Genomic DNA, 21770 nt, shown 5'->3' on the forward strand with positions numbered 1-21770 from the left:
TGTTTTGCTTTCAAATTTTTATTTAAAATCATGAATTTCTACCAGTGGAACTCTGCAGAACAACTGATCTCTAGCTTTTAGGGAAAGCTAACACACAGTATTTAGGCAGATAAATCTTTCAAAAATAGAGTTCATGCTTCCTTATGTGACTTGCTGGAACTAACAAGATTGAAATGGCCTGCAGGTCCTAGGCGCTGGTTCAAGCAAGCCCTTAAGTTATAAAGAGCTTATCATTTTCTTACCACCAGGTTTTTCTAACCGAAGCTTTTCTGTCTCTTGTTTATAACATACCAGTTTCCTGGTAGAGCTGCATCCATTGAGAATTACAAGGTGTGAAAAATCCTAGCACTGACAAGGGTAGAGAGGCTTCCTATACCCCTTTCTTCATATTCATGTTCTAACAAGTCCTTTGTTATCTTAGATCATGCTGAAATTATACTCAGTCACATTCTTTTTTTTTACATTATATACTCCAAGGTAGCATGTTCCTGTAGCGCGGTGGGCAGAGCAGGGTGGGGAGCAGAATGGGGGTGGGGAGGGAAAGGAAAAGAGGTTTACCTTCCTCGGCTCTTTTCTTACTCTGAGAGCAGCTCCTGTGGCTGCTGTAGTATGTGCTCAAGCTGCTGCAGCTGAGGGGCACCAGGATGCTCCCAACCCCTGGGAGTCTTTGCTGTGACAGCCATAGAAGCCAGGCAGCCCTGGGTCCTGTACTGTATGGGGTCAGAGGGGATGAGCTGAATGGCAAGCCCTCCCTGGGATTTTTGCCATGAGCCCATGGTGGTATACAGCAAGCCTGCCCTTCAGCTGCAGCAACATCACAGAGCACAGGGCTGCCTGGCATCTATGGCTGGGTGGTGCAGGGCTGCCCCCCAGGGTGGGGAATGGAGCTATTTTGGTGTCCCCCTCTAAGTTGGTGCCTGGGACAGGTGCCCTGCTCACCCCACCGTAGTTATGCTACTGTATATACCTCCAGTATACACCTCCATTACTTTGCCCTTTGAAAACCAGATTAAAAAGATCTAAAATCTACTTTTTCCTCATGGAGACAAATTTGGCATTGTAGACTAAACCATTTTAGAAATAAGACAGAGGTAAGAAGAGCTGTATGAGAAAATTAAGAAAATTTTCAAAATATCAACTTTCCTCTCTCCCTTTTTAAAAACAAACTAAAACATATTTTTTCTTATTTTCTTCCAGATGCTACCCTGAGATGAGTTGTGGTGTACAGAAATCTCAAGAGATCAGGTTGTATTTTTTTAGAGGCTGATGGTAACAATGGGGTGCAAAATCAAAGATTTAATGGTAAGCTGGCTCAGCTGTAACAAAGACGCATCTACTGGTTTTGCATTATAAAACAGTTCTACTGCCACTTTTACAAGGTTTTAGTGGAGATGTGTATACAACCATCACCTGCCCCACAAAATCACTGTGTAGGGATCAAAGCAAATACAGTATTATATTGAAGCAGCAACTGAAATCAAAGAAGTCTTTAAGCTTAAAGTACTCTCGAGAAAAGGCCGCTTGACTTTACGACTATTCTTATTTCAGATTTCTCCTATCAATGTTTGAGAATTCTAAAAACTATCTGAATTAATATAAAATGTTTAAATATCACTCTTCTGGTCTAATCTACAATTCAAGTTGGGTAAAATCCCAAACCTTTGTTTTATTTAGTATTTAACTTTTGTGATGAACTCTAAACAGTTCATTGGCCTGTGAATGTTTTAGAAATACACATTTGTTTACACTAAAGTATATTACTTGTGAGCATTCCAATGGTCATGATCTGTTGGCTTTGAGAAAACTCACATGTCAGAAACTTGGATGACCCATAGTTGGGCATGGCTTTTCATGGTTGTCACCACTGTCTATCTATCTTGTTTTCTTCAATGCATGGCTGTGTGTTAGCATAACAAAGCTGAATTGTTGTCTGTTAAGAAATTAGGCAACACAAGAAATCTGACATACAAAATATTCCTCTCTCCTCTAATAAATGTCATTTTTTTCTAAAAGTGAAAAATGATACCATACAGTGACCCATAAGGTCCTGTGTGTTAAGGTTCCCATTCTGTCACATACTGAGCATGCTGAATGCCCATCAAAGTTGACTCTGAAATAATACCATGAGACAAACAGCCATCATATGCTTCTCCTTTTGGACTTCTATGCCTATTCCTCACTACTTGCATAACTCCTCATATCATCATTCAAAATGAAGAGCATGCATTAAGCACATAATTTTCCTTCTGCAAATGAAATGAGCTCCAGGGTCATATACACCAAATAGTTTTAGACAGTTACCGTACCTGGGTAATGAACTGTACTGGCGCTGAGCTTGCTGAAAACTCTCCCTCTCTTCCTGTCTCTGCCGCTGCATCTGAACTTCTACAGACACAGAGTGTCTGCCACTCTGTGAGTATGTCTTGGAGCTTGGCTAGAGAATAAAAAAATAAAAAACAAATCAGCCACAATACAAATATATTTACATAGGAACAAATAATTAAATCCCTGCTGTATAGACACAGACATATGCTTTTTTTATAAACATGCTGTTTAAATCAGTAATTCATAATTACATAAAATTCTGACCTTTAACACTATGCCCTCTGCTGTAGGCTACATTTCAGGCTGCTTCCATTTTGAAACATTATCAGATAAATCATAAGGACCAGGTTGTGATATACTTTTATACTGAGGAAAACAGAACTCCTTGTAAAGTAATGTACAAGACCCTCATCTGGTTTAGATGAACAAAGTTAGAGTGGCATGTGTCTAGTTACAAACCAGATGATGGTCTGACCCAACGATACTCCTCATGGAGTGATGCGACTAAGGCTATCACAATCTGGCCCTAAACACTGCATCAACATGTTTTAGAGTAAAGGTACCCGTCCTTGTCCTAATGCAGTAATATGCCCATGTAGAGCTGAATCCTCTTGTCAGTTGTCCATTGTGCAAAATGGTCAAATGTGTCTGAGGGATTTCTCTCTGCTGTGAAAGAAGCCACAACTCTGCCTCTTGCATTTCTCCCACTAAAGATGCACTGCCTTCTATATGGGTGGGAAGCAGATGAGGGAAAGAAAAAGAATGGGTAGGGATCATGCCATTTGGCCCATCAGCTTTACATTCCACTGACCCCAGCCAAAGCAGGATTAGGGACTTGCAATGAGTTCCTGTGACCCCCTTTCACTGTGTGCAGGGATAGAATTCGGGTACAGCGGAGAATTCAATCTATTGTTTTCTGAGTGCCTTTTAACAGCAACTCTATACAAAGTACTACCAGAAATATAGGAAGATCCCATTGGAACACTCTGCCCTCTAACTCGAAGCTGGTGTGTCTATGTTTAGAGAAAGAAAACTAAAGACTGCAGGATTTAGTTAAGTCCGTATTTTTAGAGGTGCTGAGCATGCACAACTCAAGGCTCCAATCCATCCTCATAGCACAAAAAGGTACATAAAACCAATATACAGTATATTGTGCAGTGGGCATCCTTTGTCCCAGAAACAGACAAGAGGCAAAGGATATGATTTAATTTTACTGAAAATGTATGATCTTAACTCAGCTCATCTGGGAACTACTGAGTCAGTGTAGGACCCAAGCCCTTCCATAATCATTCTACCTGTGTTCAGCCCTTTACTGGGACCAACTGTTTTTCCTTCTATCTCAGAGCTAACAGGCAGACGAAAGGAGATTATACCTATTGTCAGGAGCCTCAATGTCAATTCCTGCTCCAGTTTTTCAGGAAACCCAATCTACTATGGAATAAGTACTTGCAGTGAACATCTGCTACCTTCTAAATTGCAGTGATTTGAATCTTATCTTCCACAAGGTTCCTATGTTGATTTAAGGGAGGTGGAAGAACCCTTCCATGCACCAATCTAGCAACGAGGGAAAAATACATTTAATTTTAGAGTGGCAAGAGTGGATTTGCTAATGAAAACGTGAGAAGGACTTGGGCTGAACGTCCTGGAGTTGCATAACCTTCTCCCATGCACAGGAGCCAATGGCTTACCTGTGCTCCACCAGTTTACCCAACACTCAGGTCCGTGGAGTAAAGGGACTCTTACAGGAGCCACTACCCTTTCCTCCTGCTAGTCCAGGAAACAAAAAATCAAAACAGCGATGGTTATGTTCTCTCGTTAAGTATGGTTTGTTCCTCAAGTGAGAAGAGTCCTTTCACTGAAAACATTAGCAAGCCATCTGAAGATGCTAAGGTATCTCGTATCGTCTGGCAAAGATTCCAAACAGCATTCCAGTCTGGATGCAATAGCAATGCAAAAATTAATTGGTATTGCATTAGAAAGATAGAATAATGGGTTATCATTTTGATAATACAGAGTATTATCTGGTCTGTAGAATGTTTGAATTCAAGACTGGATTATAGGGCATTTTATCCTTATGAAGCTATCACCTTTCATCTTATAGATCATTCACACTTCATGGCTTCAAGTCACAACATGTGATGCCAGGAAAGTGAAAGTGTCATGGAGTTTGTGATAGGTAAAATCCAGTTATTTAAAAAAAAAAACATATATATATATAAACTACTATCTGTATTAAGAAAGAACTACTTAGTAACTGGGCATGTTTGTCTAGATAAAGACTTTTGGGTTCAGGCACTTTTTTGCCTTTTTATTTCTCTCTCTCTCTCACACACACTAGCTCTCTCTCTTGCTCTCTTCCACTGTGACTTTTGCAGCAACTATAGTGGCTAACAAACATCTGAAAGATAAAAGGTTTTTCAAAAGTCCTTCACATTTTGAGGCAAATGTTTGAAACAGAAAGCTGTAATTCTTGACATAAACTATTCCTTTCTCTCAATATACATTCAAGGTACTTGAGAGAAGCCAGTAAAATTTAAAATAGGAGACAGGTGTATTGCCGTTCAAAACTTCATTTTGAACAACAAAATACATCAGATGGCATACTAGCTGAAAAAATGACAGATAAAATACAGCAAACAACTGTTTTACTTGTTACCAGAAGATTATAGTGTAAAAGAACCAGAATTTAAAATCATAAAACCTGAAAGGACTGATGCAGAAAAGCATATATAAGAGAGCTCCCGGTACAACAATCATGTCTACTTACAGGATAGATTTAGTCTGCAAAAACGTCAATAAAAATATATTTATAACAAAAAGCATTAGAAAGTATGATGCAATGGACTCATAAAACAGCATCATAAGCCAATCTAATATGGAAGTCATTGGGATGATTAAGTTACACAGATATAATCATTCACACACACACAACATTTGATAGGGCACACATGAAGAAGAGCATTTCACTCCTCATGCAGTGCAACGTCTCTGTTTTGATTTTATTGTCAGTCTTTAGATATTCTGTGCTTTAAGGCTTGGACTATGAAGGCAAGTGATCAAAGCTAAGGGAATCAAAGCTGTAATTTTTATTTTTAAAAACACTGTTTCCAGTGATTATTATTCTTGAAAATGCAACCTGAAAACAACCTGAAAAAAATAAAAAATGATACCTGAACACTTGTCATCTGTTATACAGTGGGCAACAAGTCTGTTGAATAATATGGCAGAATAATACATCTAATAGGTTTCTCTGTTAGTCTGCAAGTGCCTTTATGTTTGACTTGTTTTAGCTTACTGTAAGTACAGCGCAGGTTACAGGATCTTACCGTGCACTGAAGGGTTAAGCAGCCGACCTCTCCAAATGCAGACTGTTCTAGAAACAGCAGCAGTATGCCGTTTAGTAGCTGACATGAGAGGGAGAAGCAGCTTGACTTTTCTGTCATTACCAGCCAGTTGTTTTTTTTCCACAGGAGCCAAATATCAAAACATCTAAAATCCTGGCTCCATGGAGTAAACAAACTTGTTATTTTTTTTCTGTCTTTTCTGACAATTTTTATCAGAGCAGTTGAGGCAAAGAGGCTACCGGTGCTTAAAAGCTGCTATGGGGGGCAGCATGCCTATGCAACATGTAAATGCACACACACACACACCCACCCACCCCATAAAGTAGCCACACAAACATTATTCAGATGATAGAGGTTTTTAGAGGTGGTTACAAACAGACCAAGAGAAAAAACTGTGTTAGCATAAACTCGTTTGGTAACAGCTAGGGGCCAGTTGCCAAATGTGGGTGTCTAAACTTGTCTGCATTGAAATACCTTAACACTTCCTTAAGACTCTACAAAGAATACCTGTTTGCATGCAAGATGCAAGATATTTTGGCACTGGCCCATACACAGGTTCTGAAGAGCCGATGCCTGGACTCGGAGCCACCCATGTTGGAAAATTCTATGAAATGGCCAACCTTTCCAATTTGAAGAGTTTAAAGTCAGGCATCTAAGTAATTGCCTGCTCTTGGCAGTGAGAAGCACCTACAAGTCCTGTTCAAATCAGTTAGTTGCAGGTGCTACACTTGATCTTAGCCCAAGAGGCCAAGAAGCAATTACAGGTTTCCCTCGCTTTATGGTGTTCATGGATTCCTGGAAAATGGTGCATAACTCCAATTTGCATAAAGGGAACCCACTTTACAACGTCACACGTAGGGATACGTTCCAAGACCTCGACTGTACTGATCCCCAGGCCCACTTCTACCACTTTTACAAGACAATGTTGGTACTCACCAACAGCAGACGGTACACACAAGCACAGGGCACCATCATAACAGGGATGGCAACTACAGAAACATTTGTTACAGACAATAAGTGAGGAGCACAGATGCACACAGGAGACTACATTTTGGTGCGCATCACTCCCACAATGCACCACAAAAAGCAGCTGACTGCAGGCTTCCACCACACCGATTGTGCACGAGTGAATTTACCTCGCAAATTTTTGGTATAAAAAGGGCCATCGTATAAGAGCGAATTCGCACATACAGAACCCACATAAAGCGAGGGAAACCTGTACTACAAATCCGAAAAGCAGAACACTTGTTTAGGAGCCTGACTTTAGGTCTATTGGTTTGAAATACTAGTCAGAATGGAATCAGGTGCCTATGAAAAGCCTGGTTCTAGAACAAATGTGGACATGGCCCTCTGTGTACATAAATGCAGGTGCCTTATCACCACTTATTACAGTTATATCCATTTAATGAGTTTATTTACATACACTATTGTTAAGTTCCTTAACTTGGAAGAACTGTGATGCCGCAATGAAAGCCTCATATATTGCAAGTAGGATATCACAACTGTAAATCAGATAGATATGCCACATATTTTTCCTAACCTGAATTGGAGGAATTTCTGATAACTTAGAGATCAAATTTAAACACACAGCTTTATTTTTGTAAAAGAATAACCATAAAAAAATTATAAATTTGAATACAATAAAAATATTAATTTTACAGATTAAATTAGCTGTCAAGAACAAATCTGGATATTTGAAATATAATTTCAACCCACATAAAATGATGCATAAAGACACATAAGTAGTGCAAAATGCATATCAAAAATAAAAGAAAAATCTTCTCATATCACAACACAACTCATGACTGCAGCACAGTGCACCAACATTTTAACACTTGTATAAAATGGGTAACCCAAGGCACAGTATAATTACAACATTTCTTTGAAACCATCAGAAAAACTGACAACATCTCTGTCTTACAAACTGCAAAGAACTCTAGCCTTGTTTGTGATGAGATGTATGACAAGAATTGACCTTTTAAATCAAAAAGCTATCAAGGCCACAGTAACAACCAAGACTGCATTATACAAATAAATGTATGTTCACGTCTTCCACAATACATTTAAGTGATGATGATAGCTATTGCACTCAGCATTGTTAAATAGGCTGTAAAGTACTTAGCTTATAAAATGAACTCTTGAGTTGCATGAAATTAGACAGCTCTCTTCTTATGGACAGCCTAATAAAAAATCTGGTTTGAGGAAACTGAACATTCCTATAACTTATATGACATCACATTTTTTTTTTAAAAAGTGTGTTGACTTCATTAACCTGTTAGACCTATATTGTCTGTACCATCATCACAAATGGAGGGGAGGAGGTTCTGTGGAATCTCAGCCTGAGAGGAAGGCAGTGTCAGTCCAAGCCATATTCTCACCACCAAATCCCTGGGTCGTTTGTGGGTGAGTTAATGCTTGCTTATCCATTTTCTTCCTCTAAAAGTTGGAATTCCCTCCCATCAGGTTTCTAGATTAGGAAGCTGTAGGAACCACAGTCCCACCGAATTTGAGAGGCGGGGATAGAAAGCAAAATCCAGGACTCAAGTTCTTTGAAGATCTTTGGCGATCTGCTAGATTAGGACATGAAACCTGGGGCCCAACTATCTGTCCTGGCAGAGAAATTTAGGGAAACTTTGGAGTTCAAACTCTTCTTTGTACCTCTAGACCAGTGGCTTTCAAACTGTGCTCAGTGGAGCTGTGGGATTCTCCACAGTAGGTCATCAGAGGTTCTGCAAAGAGACTGGGGTAATAGCAGAGCAGACCGAGGGTGGTGCACTGCAATTGCCACACACAGGCACCTGGTTCTGTGTCAATCTTTAGGATAGGGGTAGAGCTTCAGAGGCAGAAGTGGCATGAAAGGGCTCTGTGACTTTAAGTGGTTTGAAAACCACTGCTCTAGAGGTATGGCTAGGCTAACAGGTGAACTGGTGAATATGTGAACTAAAACTATTATTTGTTCAATTTAAAAAGTCTTTATTCATTATAAAAATCAATTTTCCTACTCTTTTGAGATTAAGCATCACTGTTTAGCTCAAAGTTACAAGTTCACAAGCAGTTAGTAGACTTAAGACATTAAGAGCCCTTGTCATACCTATGCTCAGTACTAATTAGAAATAGATACATTTATATGACCTTGAAGCTTTATGTATAAGTATGTTTGACACAGATTAAATTCAATGCATTAACTGCATGTATCAAAATTCACAGTGATATAAAACATTCACTGGTTTGTGAGATGTCCTTGAAGGGTATTTTTACTTCCATCTTTTTGTTTAGGTTGCTATAGGGAACAGAACATATAGTAATAGTCCTTTAAAAACTAACTGCCAGCAGGTGTATTAATTCAGACCATATAATAAGAACATTTCATTCCTTTGTAAACCTATTCTATGTAGAAAACTTTAAAGTAATGGTATGGGATTAAGCCTACCATTTTATGCATCATAGCAAATGAAAAAATCATCCTCATGGTGAAAACCAACCACAGGATTTCTGGGAACTTTAAGCACCTGTCCTTGATCCTTATATTACATTATATGAATTATGAATATATTGATTTCCAAAATCAAAATGATTGCACTTTTTAAGTCTTCCACCTTCATTTTTGTATTGTGCAAATCAAAATGGCATAATTTAGCATATTGAAGCCCACAGAAATCATTTTAAAATATAACATTTTAAAGCTGCAGCCTAAATCTTTGCAAACACTTTCTGATATTGCATTATTTCTCTCAGTGGCTGTCAAAACAAAGGATGGATGGGAGTGGGGTGGAGTCTGGGGGCAGGAGTCTCTCCGTGACTTTGATTCCACCTCTGAATTGGATGTGAAGTGCTGTGGTAAGAGAAAATATTATTTGGCTCTTATTGCATATAGGAAAGTGTACAATTGGATCAGGTATCATATCTTGGAATAAAAACCCTACAAAGAACTGTATAACTAATTTAAGAATTTAAACAGCAGATATTCCAATTCTCATTCTGCTTCTCATAATTAACCCCTTTTTCTACATAACTTGAAATTAACTGCTTTTCATTTTTTTCCTGCCTATCTGTAGATATGGGCATTGACCACCACGTTTTTCTACTCAGAATTGCTGTTACTGTACTATTACAACTGGCCTTTTTTTAAAAAAGAAACCTTTTTGGTTTTTATTGTTGTGTCCATTGTTTTAATGATTGGAATTTTATCCTCCTAGGATTAAACCATTAAGTCACCATGATTTTATAAGGTCTAAGAGTTGCCTTTGCATATAAGAAAGATAGCAATAAACTGCCAAGGAAGGATAAGATTTCCATTATGACTGCTATTGAAAAAGAAAAAAAAAAATTCTGTGCTGGAATAAACAATAGAGAAGCAAGAAGAGTCCTTGATTTTTGGAATAAGAATTTTCCAAGGCATGTTTATGCCAAGCTAAATTTCATTAGACATTTTATAGCCTTAACTTCATAAAAATTGTAAAATGATTTATCTATTGCAAATGCAGTGTACAATTAAAATCCCAAACCCAGGTGAGTGAGGCAGTATATTTAGTTTTGGTCCAATTAACTTGATTTAAAAAAATTGAATATTTGGATCACAAATATTTGGAGGGGGTTCTGTCCAGCTGTACACTGTCACGATACCAATATTGTCATGACTGAAGCCTCCAATTATATTATGGGTGAGTGGAGAGAAATATAATGTGAAAGGAGACTGCAATTCCCATTTTTAGGACTGAATTTTGTAAACAAGGAAAAAGAGTCTATTTCAGCCTGTGTCCTACAGACTGTTTATGCTTTTTCAATGGTAAGTGTGCTGCTTCCAGCAAGGCTGGAAAGCCGAGTAGTGTTTTCAAATTGATTCAATATCCTTTTTTCTTTTAATTGGGTGGTTTGGTCCCCTGACAGTTAGGGCTGTAATACTTTGCTGCTGTGTTTTTGTTATTGAAGGTGGGGACCAGTTAATTAAGACATGACTAGACAAAAAATACAGTAAATACAAGATATGGAACAAATTATAGCCCAAATCCCACAACCCCATGACTGGTTCAAGGAAAGATGAGCCTCAGCAGAGCCAATATAAAATAGAAAAAAACAAAAAACAGTTACACAATACAATATTGACACTGGACTGAAATATCAAACCAAAATGATTCTACAGCCTTTGAAGAAACATTATGCCAAACATCTTAACTATTGACTTATATATTATGATGCTACATCAGGCTCACTACATAGGTAAGTTTCCCTGAATATCTACTGCCATTTATTTATACAAAATAAACACTGTATTGTATTGTGCAGTATTGTCTTGTATTCTACAAAATGCTGGCTTGATTTCCTGCTAGTGGGGCAACAATGGCTTCTTCATATCCCTGCACTGCTCATCCATTTATCTGCATATTCTCTGTATAGAAATATTTTAATACAATTATGAACCTTCTGAACTCACACTCTGACATGCAAATAAACACAAAAATAAACAAGCTTACTTTTAAAATACCTTCCACAGAGCTCTGAACTAATAAAAAATATTGAACTTCAAGTTTTTCTGTACTGGAAGTCTATGAATCATGAAATGAGAATGGTTGAAAAAAATCTAAATATCATTCAAATGACCTCAAGCAATTTTTTATAATTGCCCATTCCTGTTTTAATGCATATCTTCACCTCCTCTTTTCCAGACTACCTTTCAATATTTTCTTAAACCCAAAAGGTACTGGAATAAAAGTCGTATGAAATTAAGGGCACTTTTAAATGTGCTCTGGGGGTGGGGCAGCAGCGCTTTAATTCGAGTGGCTCTTAGATTAATTACAACTCTACAGGGTCTCATGTATCAGCATTCCTGCACTTAAAAATGACGATGGGGGTGCTTGAATTAAAATTTGTTCAATGAGCTTTAGTTCAAGTGCGCCCGCCACTATTTTTAAGCGTGGGAACACTGGTACACAAGACACAGAGGGCTGCTGGAGCAAAGTAATTCAATTAATTGAGTCTGTTCCAATGCGCTGTAATTATAGTGCATCAAAGCAGCCTCTGCACTCGTGTACAGGCACCCTAAGTTTCTTGTTTCATGACAACACAGGCACAGAAGTCAGTCAAACTGCTCAGAAACAAAACAACAAACATGACCTGCTGGGGATAACCAAGGAATGACAATGCTCATACTTTATACACATTCAGTCACAGGACTCCTTACCAAGGATATCATTTTATGCCAATGTGACACAGCTTCTTGTAATAGTGCCCCTTGCCTAGAGTGAGCTGGAATGAGATTAAGCTCATTTGAAATAGGTAGCTGAATTGTAGCTCCTATGGTCACTACCAACCCAAGATTGATTGGAGCTGACAACACAGACACAATAATTTCTGTAATCCATTAGTAGGCTCCTGAGCCATCAAACTCATTTGAATATCCTTATAACCACAAGAGTTCTAGTAGAATACATTATATACTCACCAAGCCTCATGTTCATTTATACCTTTTAAAGTAACCAATAGTCCCATATCAAATCATCACTTTGCTCCCTCTCTCCAGCTGTCCCATCATCTTGTTAATGAAAATGCAAACTACTTATCACTTCCCAGTGCATATGTCGCTGCAGATGGAAGGCTTTCTACCCAAACTGGGGCTGAGCTTGCTTCCATCATGTAGATAAGAGACTTTTCTGGATTTAGAGCCTTTTGTCTAGATAAGTTCCATTTGTGCCAGAAAACATCTCCCTCAGGTGAAAGCACTGTTTTCAACAATGTTTCAAATACAGGTGCTGTCTTCATTGCTATGGTTAATAGCCAACAGCTTACAGATGGGAAGATTGAAAATGAAGTTGATGAATACATCTAAGTATCCTTCTGCATATGTATAGTAAACTACTTACACATTTTTAATGTCACTGATATTTAATAATACCTCTGGGTGCATTTTGAGAGGGTGGCCTTGAACATCCATAATCCTGGACTAATATACGTTAGTGTTATACATGCTATTTAAGAGAAGAGTTTATGGTTCCTTAACACTAAAATGATTGTAAACTGTTGAAATGGATGAGATCACTGCTTTTTCCTTCCAAGTATCATGATCTTACAAGGTTAGATTACATGAGGGAAAAAAATAATTCCAAAGTACACTGGACCAATTTATTTTAAAGTACATATCTAATAAAAACCATGCAGCTAGCTACATCTTTAACAACAGAGCAGCTCCTACAAAAGCAACAATAACCATTAAAATTAAAATTAATACATTATAAGCTGAATTACAGTCACTTTGAGCTCATTTGCATGATCAGTAGAATGGGGAGTAAACGGAGAGATCCTAATTGTTTGAAAGAGAGAAAAAGGAAAGGTCAATGTTCTGACCCACAATTTAGGAAATTATTCCATTCCTAAGGTAATCAGCCTGTCATCCAAATAATTCCCTACTCACTCATTACAGGAAACTATAATACAAGCCAAGTTGCCTGTCTAAAGTTGCTATGGCATTTAGATATACAACAATTTGGCCCATGACCTTCAGTAGTTAAGTTCCCAAGTCTTTGAGAGTGCAAGTTTTTCTCATAGACATTTTTCCCCCAAGAACACTTCTCAATCTCTCATTTGGAGACTAAATAGCAGTAAGTATGCATAATGGAAAAGGACCTCCCATTCCTAACCCCCCTTCTCCGCCTATCTCTAAAAGACTTATAGTGCAACAGAAATGAGGTATCAAATTATCTTCGCCACATTGAATAAAAAACATCTGGTAATGAAAAAAAATAAAATGTGTATTTTATTTATTCAACTTTGGAGGAGGTTAGAAGTTTCATAACATCTGGGAAGGAAACGCCTAATTCCTGACATTTGTTTCTTTCCATGATGCATGTTAAAAATGCCAGTGCTTCAAACAGACACAATTTAAGGATGACAAGAACACAAATGTTAAATGGTGTATATACATGTCAACTACTATATATTCACCATGACAGGTAAACAAAGATGACATACACATCTATGTGTTACCTATGATACCAATGAATTTTATCTTTGGGTACTCTCATCTCAGCTCAGTGCACATATTATTGCTAGTAATAATACATTTAAGGTGCAAGACTTTTACAATTGTGAAATATTCTAATGCCTTCTAGATACTGATAAACTAGATAAAAATATTTGCCAAAGATGCTTAAAGAAGCCTAATTTAGAAAACATAATTGATTCAAAAACAATGTTGATTGATTCAATTATGCTAAACAAGGTAAGCATTTAGATTTACATAATTGTATCACATCCCTAAATCAGAATGAACAGGATTTAAATGATCAATTAGGAAATATCTCTCTGCTTTTTTAGTGGGAAAATATATTTATCATTTTCTTAATCAAAAAAACACAAAAAACTGAGATATATTGCTTCACACAAACTCAGCATTTCCAGGCATCAGTTAAATGATCTTCGCTATTTATTCATTTTTTTTCAGTCCAATCCACTACACAATTCATGAAAATTTGATTTTGACTTGTCTTTTCTTAAAAAAGAGAAGAATAACAATGTCATTAAAACGTTTAAATAACTACAAGCAAATTCCGAAGTATAAGCTAATTCTTATCCTGAGACAGACTGAGCCATATTTTGTCACACAGCATATAATACCATTTACAAACCAGACAAATGGACAGTCATAATATAAAATCAAATTCACAATGATGGACCATGAAAAGAGGCAAGAGAGAGGTCAGGAGTTAAAAGGCTGAAGGAACATGGATCCATGTCATTTTGCTGCAAGCAGAATGGAGAACTAATTGCTGCTAAAGTGGCTGTACCTAGTAAAAATTGTTGGACAAGTGCTGAGTGCCTGGTAAAGCTAATCACTTACCCATGGTTGTTCAAAACTATAGGTACGTCTCCGGTCTTCTACATCCTCATCTTGCTTTGCTTGCTGAAATTCTTGCCTCAGACGTTGTATCCGGTCATGATTGTTAGGAGTTGATCTGTTGCTTAAAGAAGGAGGAGGGATATGATGAATATAGTTCAGAATTATAAACACTAAAATCTGGCTGGTAGGAAAATAATAGTTTATTGTGAAGTGAGACTACTTTAGAAGAACTGAAAGACGTATTCCAAGTACTAAATAAAACGTTCTTCAACTTGTTCTTCTGATTAATGCTGTTTGTAGTTTTCTAACAGAAATTTCAAACTGAGAGTGAGAATATGACTAATAAAGTAATTAAAAAAATCTAAACTCACTACACCATACCAATGCCTTTACAGTAAACAATAGCATATGGAAATGGAGGAAAAGGATACATTACACAACACTTAGACTTAAGATTTTAATTTAAAAATCAGGAATGCTGTCAGAATAAGCTCTAATGTTTAATAAACATTTAATCTTGTGTTCTGCTGTCGGATCTTCATTCGCATCCAATTCATTAATGATGTTTAGAGACCTTGCCTATAGACAATTTGATTATTTCTCCACAATCAATGAGACCCTGTCATCCTTTAATTCTGTTTTTTAACAAGTCTTTTAAACTAATCTGATAGCATTAAAAGGCTCACTGGCATGTAAAATGCAATCCATATATTCAAGAACACATTCACATCAGAAAGGCTTGCAGCTGGTTCACATTCTGTAAACGCCAGTATTCTACGGAAGACTGAATGCTTTAATTTTAGCTAAATAAAATCATAATGTGGAGTGTCCAAGTATTCATAATCATAAATGCTCCATGTCTATCATAGCTAGATATTCCTTTCTCCACCGTAAACAATTTTGTGAAACCATAATGAAATATGCACAGGTATCACTAATTTCACGAGGTGCACAGAAAAAGGGGCCAGTCATTAATTTCATTGCCATTTTTTTTCCAGTCGGGCTGCTCCAAGCTCTCCCTACCAACTCCCGGAAGATTTAAAAAATTTCAACATGGGAACTATAAAAAGCCCGACAAAAATATTTATATCAAGATGAAGCAAAAACATCTCTTTCTTCTTTTTTTATCTCTTATTCCACCCCTCCTAAGCCCTCTCTTTCATGCTTTAACTTAGGAGAGTGAAGAACGTCCAGATATTACACTTTTTATGGAGAAACACAGAAGGGAGACAGTGGAGGATAATTCCACAGTTCTGTACACTTTGAGACTGTACGTGGAAAAAACACAGTGGGTGCATCTACATGTGCGCTTTACTGCAGAGCTGACTAGTTAGTTTTGCAGTAAAGTGTCACCATCTACACATTCACCTGTATTAGAGCACAGTAAGCTGATTAACTCCACTGTAAGATAGTACTGTCTAGGACAAGTACTACCCTACAGTGGGGTAGTTACTTGTGCCAAAATGCACTTGTAGATGGTGACTAGAGCTGGCTAGGGCACTAGGGTGCTACACTGCAGGGGTTGCCTGCCAGTTAGCCCCACACTGTAGCATCCTTGTGCCCCAGCCAGCCCCTCTGCAGCATGCTGAGCCAAGGTGGAGCAGCCCTGGGCTGGCAGGCGCCCCCAGGTTTCCTTAAGATGGGGCTGCTATGCCCTGGATCAATGTGATGCAGTCCTGAGTGCATGTATAAATGATGCCGGAGTTTATTGCTACATGCTAATTGCATGCGTAGTTGCACCCAGTAAATCTCAAATCAACCCCTCATATAGAAAAAGATAGGATATTCCGAGGTCCCATATATAGCGTTTCTCCAGTTCTAATACCAAGGTTGGGAAGGGCATGAAGCCTGTGGACTCCTGAGATTTTGTCACTGAGTAATACTGGCTAAAACTGTTCACAAATTCAATAAAATTTCACAACCAGTTTCACGCCCTGTGAAACCCAGTTTTCAGTGAATTCATTCTTAGTTGAAAAACCTTGTCCAGTCACCATATAGTCACCATCTTGGTCCCTCTCTGGTGGTCCCCATGCACTTTGTCTTTTGTAATAAGCACAGTCTCATTTACCAACAACATGTTTTTAAAAGCAGTTTTTTGATTTTCAGAACCAGATGTTGTCACTGTAACAAGTAAACCATGCAATAAAGGAATCAAAGTATGTAAAATAAGTAATAGAAACTACATATGGACCTACTCACATGTGTTTAATTATGAGCATTTAAGAGATATAAAAATACCTGTTTGTGTGCCTTGGCATTTAGTTGTGATATAGATTAGCAAAAAGATTGAGATAAATCCTTTGATGTTCTCAATATGATCAGTGAAGATGAGGGGCCCATCAATCAGGGGTTAAGGTTAATTCTAAACTCAGAAGAGATAAAGTAAGACAGCTACTGAAGAAGCTGAAGGATTAACTGACAGGGGCACAGTAGGATAGAGGACGTGACAATGAAGAGCCAACTGTTTAATGGAAAAGAGCAGCACTACCATAAAGTATCTTGTGCTAAGGTACTAGTGTAACAAGTCAAAACAGCATCTGTAGATTCAGTGAAACAGATGAATTTTCCTGGCTACAGAAACGTATTCTCGGGTTATTGTAGTGTTGAATACCCTACAGATCAAACTATGCATTATTTTTATTAAGAATCCTTAGGAGGTTAATAAACTGTCACTAAGATGAGACATTGTGGCAAAAGACAAGGAGGACCCTAAGATTTATTAGTATCTTTACCCACAACTCTAAAGAAAACGATCTTGTTCTTAATGACAAAGCTGACTTAAGTATTCAAAAGTTTTTAATGGGTTTGATAATGCCAGAAAAGATAAACTGCCTACAGTTAAAAAACCAAGGCACACAATCTAAATTGAAGAGGGGGAGAGGAAGAGGGAAAGAGAAAAGAAAACGATAGAGCTAGTTTACCAAACATGAGATGAAGGAGTAAAGAGTAAACCCACTTCAGTCTCAAAGAACTATCTATACTCAACATGCTTTGTATTCAAACAGTTAAAAAGATAAAATGAGATCAAAGGGGCAATATTCTTTAAAAAAGCTCAAAATGATAATTTCTGATAGAGAATGGAGGGATATTAGAATAAATCCGGGGCATGTATTTGAGCTAATTTTAAGAGGGCCAGTTTATTTGAGGACTCAAGGTATAGTGCATGCTGCTTCTCTCTCCTTTCTTTCAGTTATTTTAATTCTCAACTCTGTGCTCTCATACTTATTTGAATCACACTATTGTCTGCTCTTTGCCCACCATATCAATTCAAAGCAGGGCAGGGACATATAGAAATTAGGACTTCTCATTCACATGCACTATACTTGCATTAAGAGTTTTGCTTTCAAACATACACAATATCTTAAGTAAACTCACCCCAAACCACCCCAAACCATTCAAACTACTGGTCCGAAGGAAAACAGTTATCTTGAAACCCAACCAATGTTTATTTGAAAGTTGGCTTTTAGGCTCATTACAAAATATTTCAGAAACACTGGAGTGGGACACAGCTTTCTGTTATAACCAGTTTTTGCCTAGTGTATGCTTTTCTGACAAACCTTTCACCCAACTCCTATTTACTTCAAGTGAGGATGCTTGCAGCCTTGTAGAAGAAACCAGCAGTTCACAGGATCAGGTGCTGGTGTGAACTTAGCTCTTGTGAAGACAAATTATATTTCCCTTCCCCCCTGCTCCAATTACTGACTGCTGTTGAAGAAAATCAAACGAAAAGCTTTTAGGGCCAAACTCTGCCCTGGTACAAGCAGGCACAGTTCCATTGTCTATGGTGGAATTGGGCCTGCTTACGCCACCTTTGCATTTGGCCTATAACTGTCTTCCAACTACAGATGGTACATTTACCAATCAGCTATTTCATGAATGCTACTTAAAACACACACCCACCAGCAAGAGTGAAAAAAATGCAACTGTAAGCAATGCTCAGACAGGCCAGCCCTGTCACACGCTTCCAGTAACAAGCAGTCACAGCAATGACCATAAGAGTCTCAGATCATTAAGCAATGTCTCCCTGTGATGTCATGCATTGATGTACAGAGTTGTAATCCTTTCAAAATGGACAGATTTTTCAGTGTGATAAAGTGGATACAAACAAGCTACTGAACAGGAATGACTAAAGCTTTGGAAAAATGTACTGGCTTGAAAAAAGATGGGAAAGGGGTCCTAGGAACATCACTGGGGAGTAACAGCATGGCTAGAATAGACAAAAGGTTAATAAACAATGTTCTTTGCACCTTGAAATCTTTAGACACAGATTGGAACAGCCACGATATCACGATATAACCTGCTGCTGAGATCTATGGACAGCAGCTATAAAACACAAACGGGGTCTTAATCACTGTAGGCTAGTAAGCAAACATTGCCCACTTGTACAAATTAAATGCCCCTTTTTTTAGACAGAATACTCACATCATATAACTCCCTTAGGTTATTTTAAAAATAAAAAGTTAAAATCTCCCTGTATCCACAGGTAGAAGCAAGCAGAAACAATGGATGTTCCCGTAAATTTTAAATATTACCTCATTGACTATTAATGGTGCTCTCGCTCTTGTAACAACACATTGCCTGCAATGTGCTAGCTTGCCTAAGTTCAGAACTCACTGACTATATATTAAATAGGACTTCCCTTCATTGCTTGGGAAGGATGAAATAGAAGCTCAGAGTGTAGAGCAGCGATAATCCACTGGAAAAGCTTCTGCTAAATTTAATGGAACTTGAGCACTTTCTCTCCCAACAGTGCTTACTCAAAGCAGATGGGGTTGTCAGACTCTGATCACTCACACAGGTGGATGAGCAAAACCTGTCAAGTTGTTGCAAAAAGATGTGGGTATACAGTAAAATGCTGTGAGAAACATCCCATCTTTCATGTAAAGTCCTAACAAACTAACTTGTTCACTATTCTACAAGTTTTAAGGAACTTTGTAACAGAGGGGCTAGGGAAATAATTTATGCATAACCCAGTTTAAGTGATCAGAAACTGGTTTAAACCTGTAACAGAACAGAAGTTCAGTGCACATAGACCATTTTCAAAATGGCCAAAACTGGGTTAACATAAACCTGGTTGGATGTAGTATCAGACTTAACTGATTTAGGTCAAACTGGTTTATGGAACTTCTGTCCCAGATCCTTTCCCAGTTCAAGTTAAATAACAGTCCCCCGGCATCCCAGGATACTTTGCAGCCCTGGGCTCTGCTTTCTGATCCAGTGGAGCAGGGATGCCCTGCCCCTCTGCTCCATAGCCTGCTTCTTGCCTGTGTCCATCAGCCCACAGGAGGGAAGGAGGAGGAAGGGAAACAGCTGCTCAGATCCTGCTAGTCAAGGTCTACACAGCACACGGGGGAAATCCTTCCCTGTGGTGGAGGATTTTCAACCCTCAGCAGCCCTCCCCTCTGCCAGGGGCAGCTCAGGGAGCCGATCCCCTACCTTCCCCTTGCTGTAAAGCTTTTTGCCTTAGCTGCTGCCACAGGACGGAGCGGGAAGGAGTTCCCAAGACTGCCCAGGGTGTGGGCACACCAGGGAGACCCCACCTCAGGGGGGCTCCCCTCCAACCCAACCTCGGGTCCCCTAGCCAGGGGAATTCCCCCTGTCCCCTTTCTCAGCTGCTGATTGCTTCAGTTGCTGCCCCAGGAGGGAGGGAGAAGTCATCCTCCAGGCTGGGTGCCTGCCCCTGCAGCCCAGCATGGGGGCACCAGGGAGCCCCCACCTTGGTTGGCTTCCCTCCCACCCCCAGCCAGGTTCTCCCCACCTGGGGCAACCCCAAGGAGCTGAGGGTAATTCTTCCCAACCCCACAGTCACTTGCCTTAGTCACTACTGTCCCTGGGGCAGCCTCAAGGAGCAGACGAAATTCTCCTGCCCCTCTGCAGCTAGTTTTGCCTCAGCTGCTGCCAGTGTGAGGCAAAACCAGTCGTGGGGGAGCAAAAGAATTTCCCTTTGCTCCCTGAGGCTGCCCCAGGCTAGCTGTGAGACTCAAAGGGCTGAGGGAAGCAACTGTGGGGTTGGGGACAGGGAAGATTTCCCCTCATCTCCTTGGTGCTGCCCCAGGCACAGGTGGGAGGAAGCCCCCCAGGGTGGGGGTTCCCTGGTGTCCCCATGTTGGGCTGCATGGGGTAGGCACCCAGCCCGGAGGACTTCTTCTCCCACCCTCCCAAGGCAGTGGCTGAATCGATGAGCAGCTGGGAAGGTGGTGGTGGGGAATTCCCCTCAGCTCCCCAGAGCTACCTGGGCTGGGGAACCCAGGCTGGGGGGAGCCTCCTGAGGGGGAGGCTCCCCCAAGGTGGGCCAGCACCTGGACAGGGGGTTCCCCAGCCCCCTGTGAGGGGACAGCATGGTGCTGGGAGCATGTACTGGGGAGCCAATTGGAGCTGGCCCCACTTGGCTGGGCTGGCAATGGCCAGCAGGCTGGGAGAAGTGCCTACTGGCCTGGGTCAGTGCAGGCCTCCCCTTGCTTTTCTCAATTGAAAACAACTTCAATTCAGTTGATTATCGGTTCAACCTGCACAATTTAGAGGAAGCTGAGTAGATTGAATCAATTCTGCTTGGTGGTTTTTGACTGTCTGTACTTAACCCAAATGGTTAATGGTTAATAACTGATTAGTAAGCAAGGCAGTTAGTGTCTCTCATGCCAGCAACTTAGTGATGCATATGGCTGCCTCCTTATAATCTAGCTACCCTTCTAGTTGACTTTAGACTAACATGGCTAACTACATCTTCCAAAAACCTTTTCAGTATGCACGTTTTTCTGTAGTGTGGACTCTCCAAATCAGTTTGCAACCAGCTGTATTTTACATTACACTATATATAGCAGGCCATTCAGAATGCAATACTCCACACATTGCAGGTGCTCCTTTGTGCGAGTCTCTTGCATATTGTGTCCCTGCCTGAGGTTCTATGAAATATATGTGCGTTTTCCCAAAATGCACCAGTGCAAACATAGATAGCACATATGTAGATATGTAAATATAGCTAACATGGGACTGAGTTGTATAAAAGCATTGCTGCATGGTCACAACTCAAACGTATTTATTGTCACATGGTCAGATGACTCTCCCTCAAACTAGCTGAAAGCTCCACAGCCACATATATAGCATAGACAGGAACTTAGAAAAGTTGATTTTTTTACTGCTCCTGTTTTCCTAAAGCTCCAAAGAATTTATGAGGAATGGGGATGGGGGGAGGATGTTAAATAAGAAAATGTATCAATTACTAAACTGCAAATAAAAATAGCTCTTCTGCACAAGCTTCATTAAGTTTTATCAGC

At 39.4% G+C, this 21770-nt stretch overlaps 1 protein-coding gene across 13 annotated transcripts in view; it reads right to left on the reverse strand.

Moving 5' to 3' along the window:
- PARD3 (par-3 family cell polarity regulator) overlaps window positions 1–21770 on the reverse strand; it is a 723581-nt gene that overhangs the window by 4171 nt on the left and 697640 nt on the right. For all 13 annotated transcript variants that reach the window (XM_059729155.1, XM_059729152.1, XM_059729148.1 and 10 more), the window contains 2 exons: window positions 14500–14620; window positions 2307–2434 (listed from right to left, as the gene is read on the reverse strand). In XM_059729155.1, coding sequence (XP_059585138.1) covers window positions 2307–2434; window positions 14500–14620 — 249 coding nt within the window. The remainder of the gene's footprint in view (window positions 1–2306; window positions 2435–14499; window positions 14621–21770) is intronic.

The sequence above is a fragment of the Alligator mississippiensis genome, chromosome 5 (genome assembly GCF_030867095.1).
Source record: "Alligator mississippiensis isolate rAllMis1 chromosome 5, rAllMis1, whole genome shotgun sequence".
Taxonomy (NCBI): domain Eukaryota; kingdom Metazoa; phylum Chordata; order Crocodylia; family Alligatoridae; genus Alligator; species Alligator mississippiensis.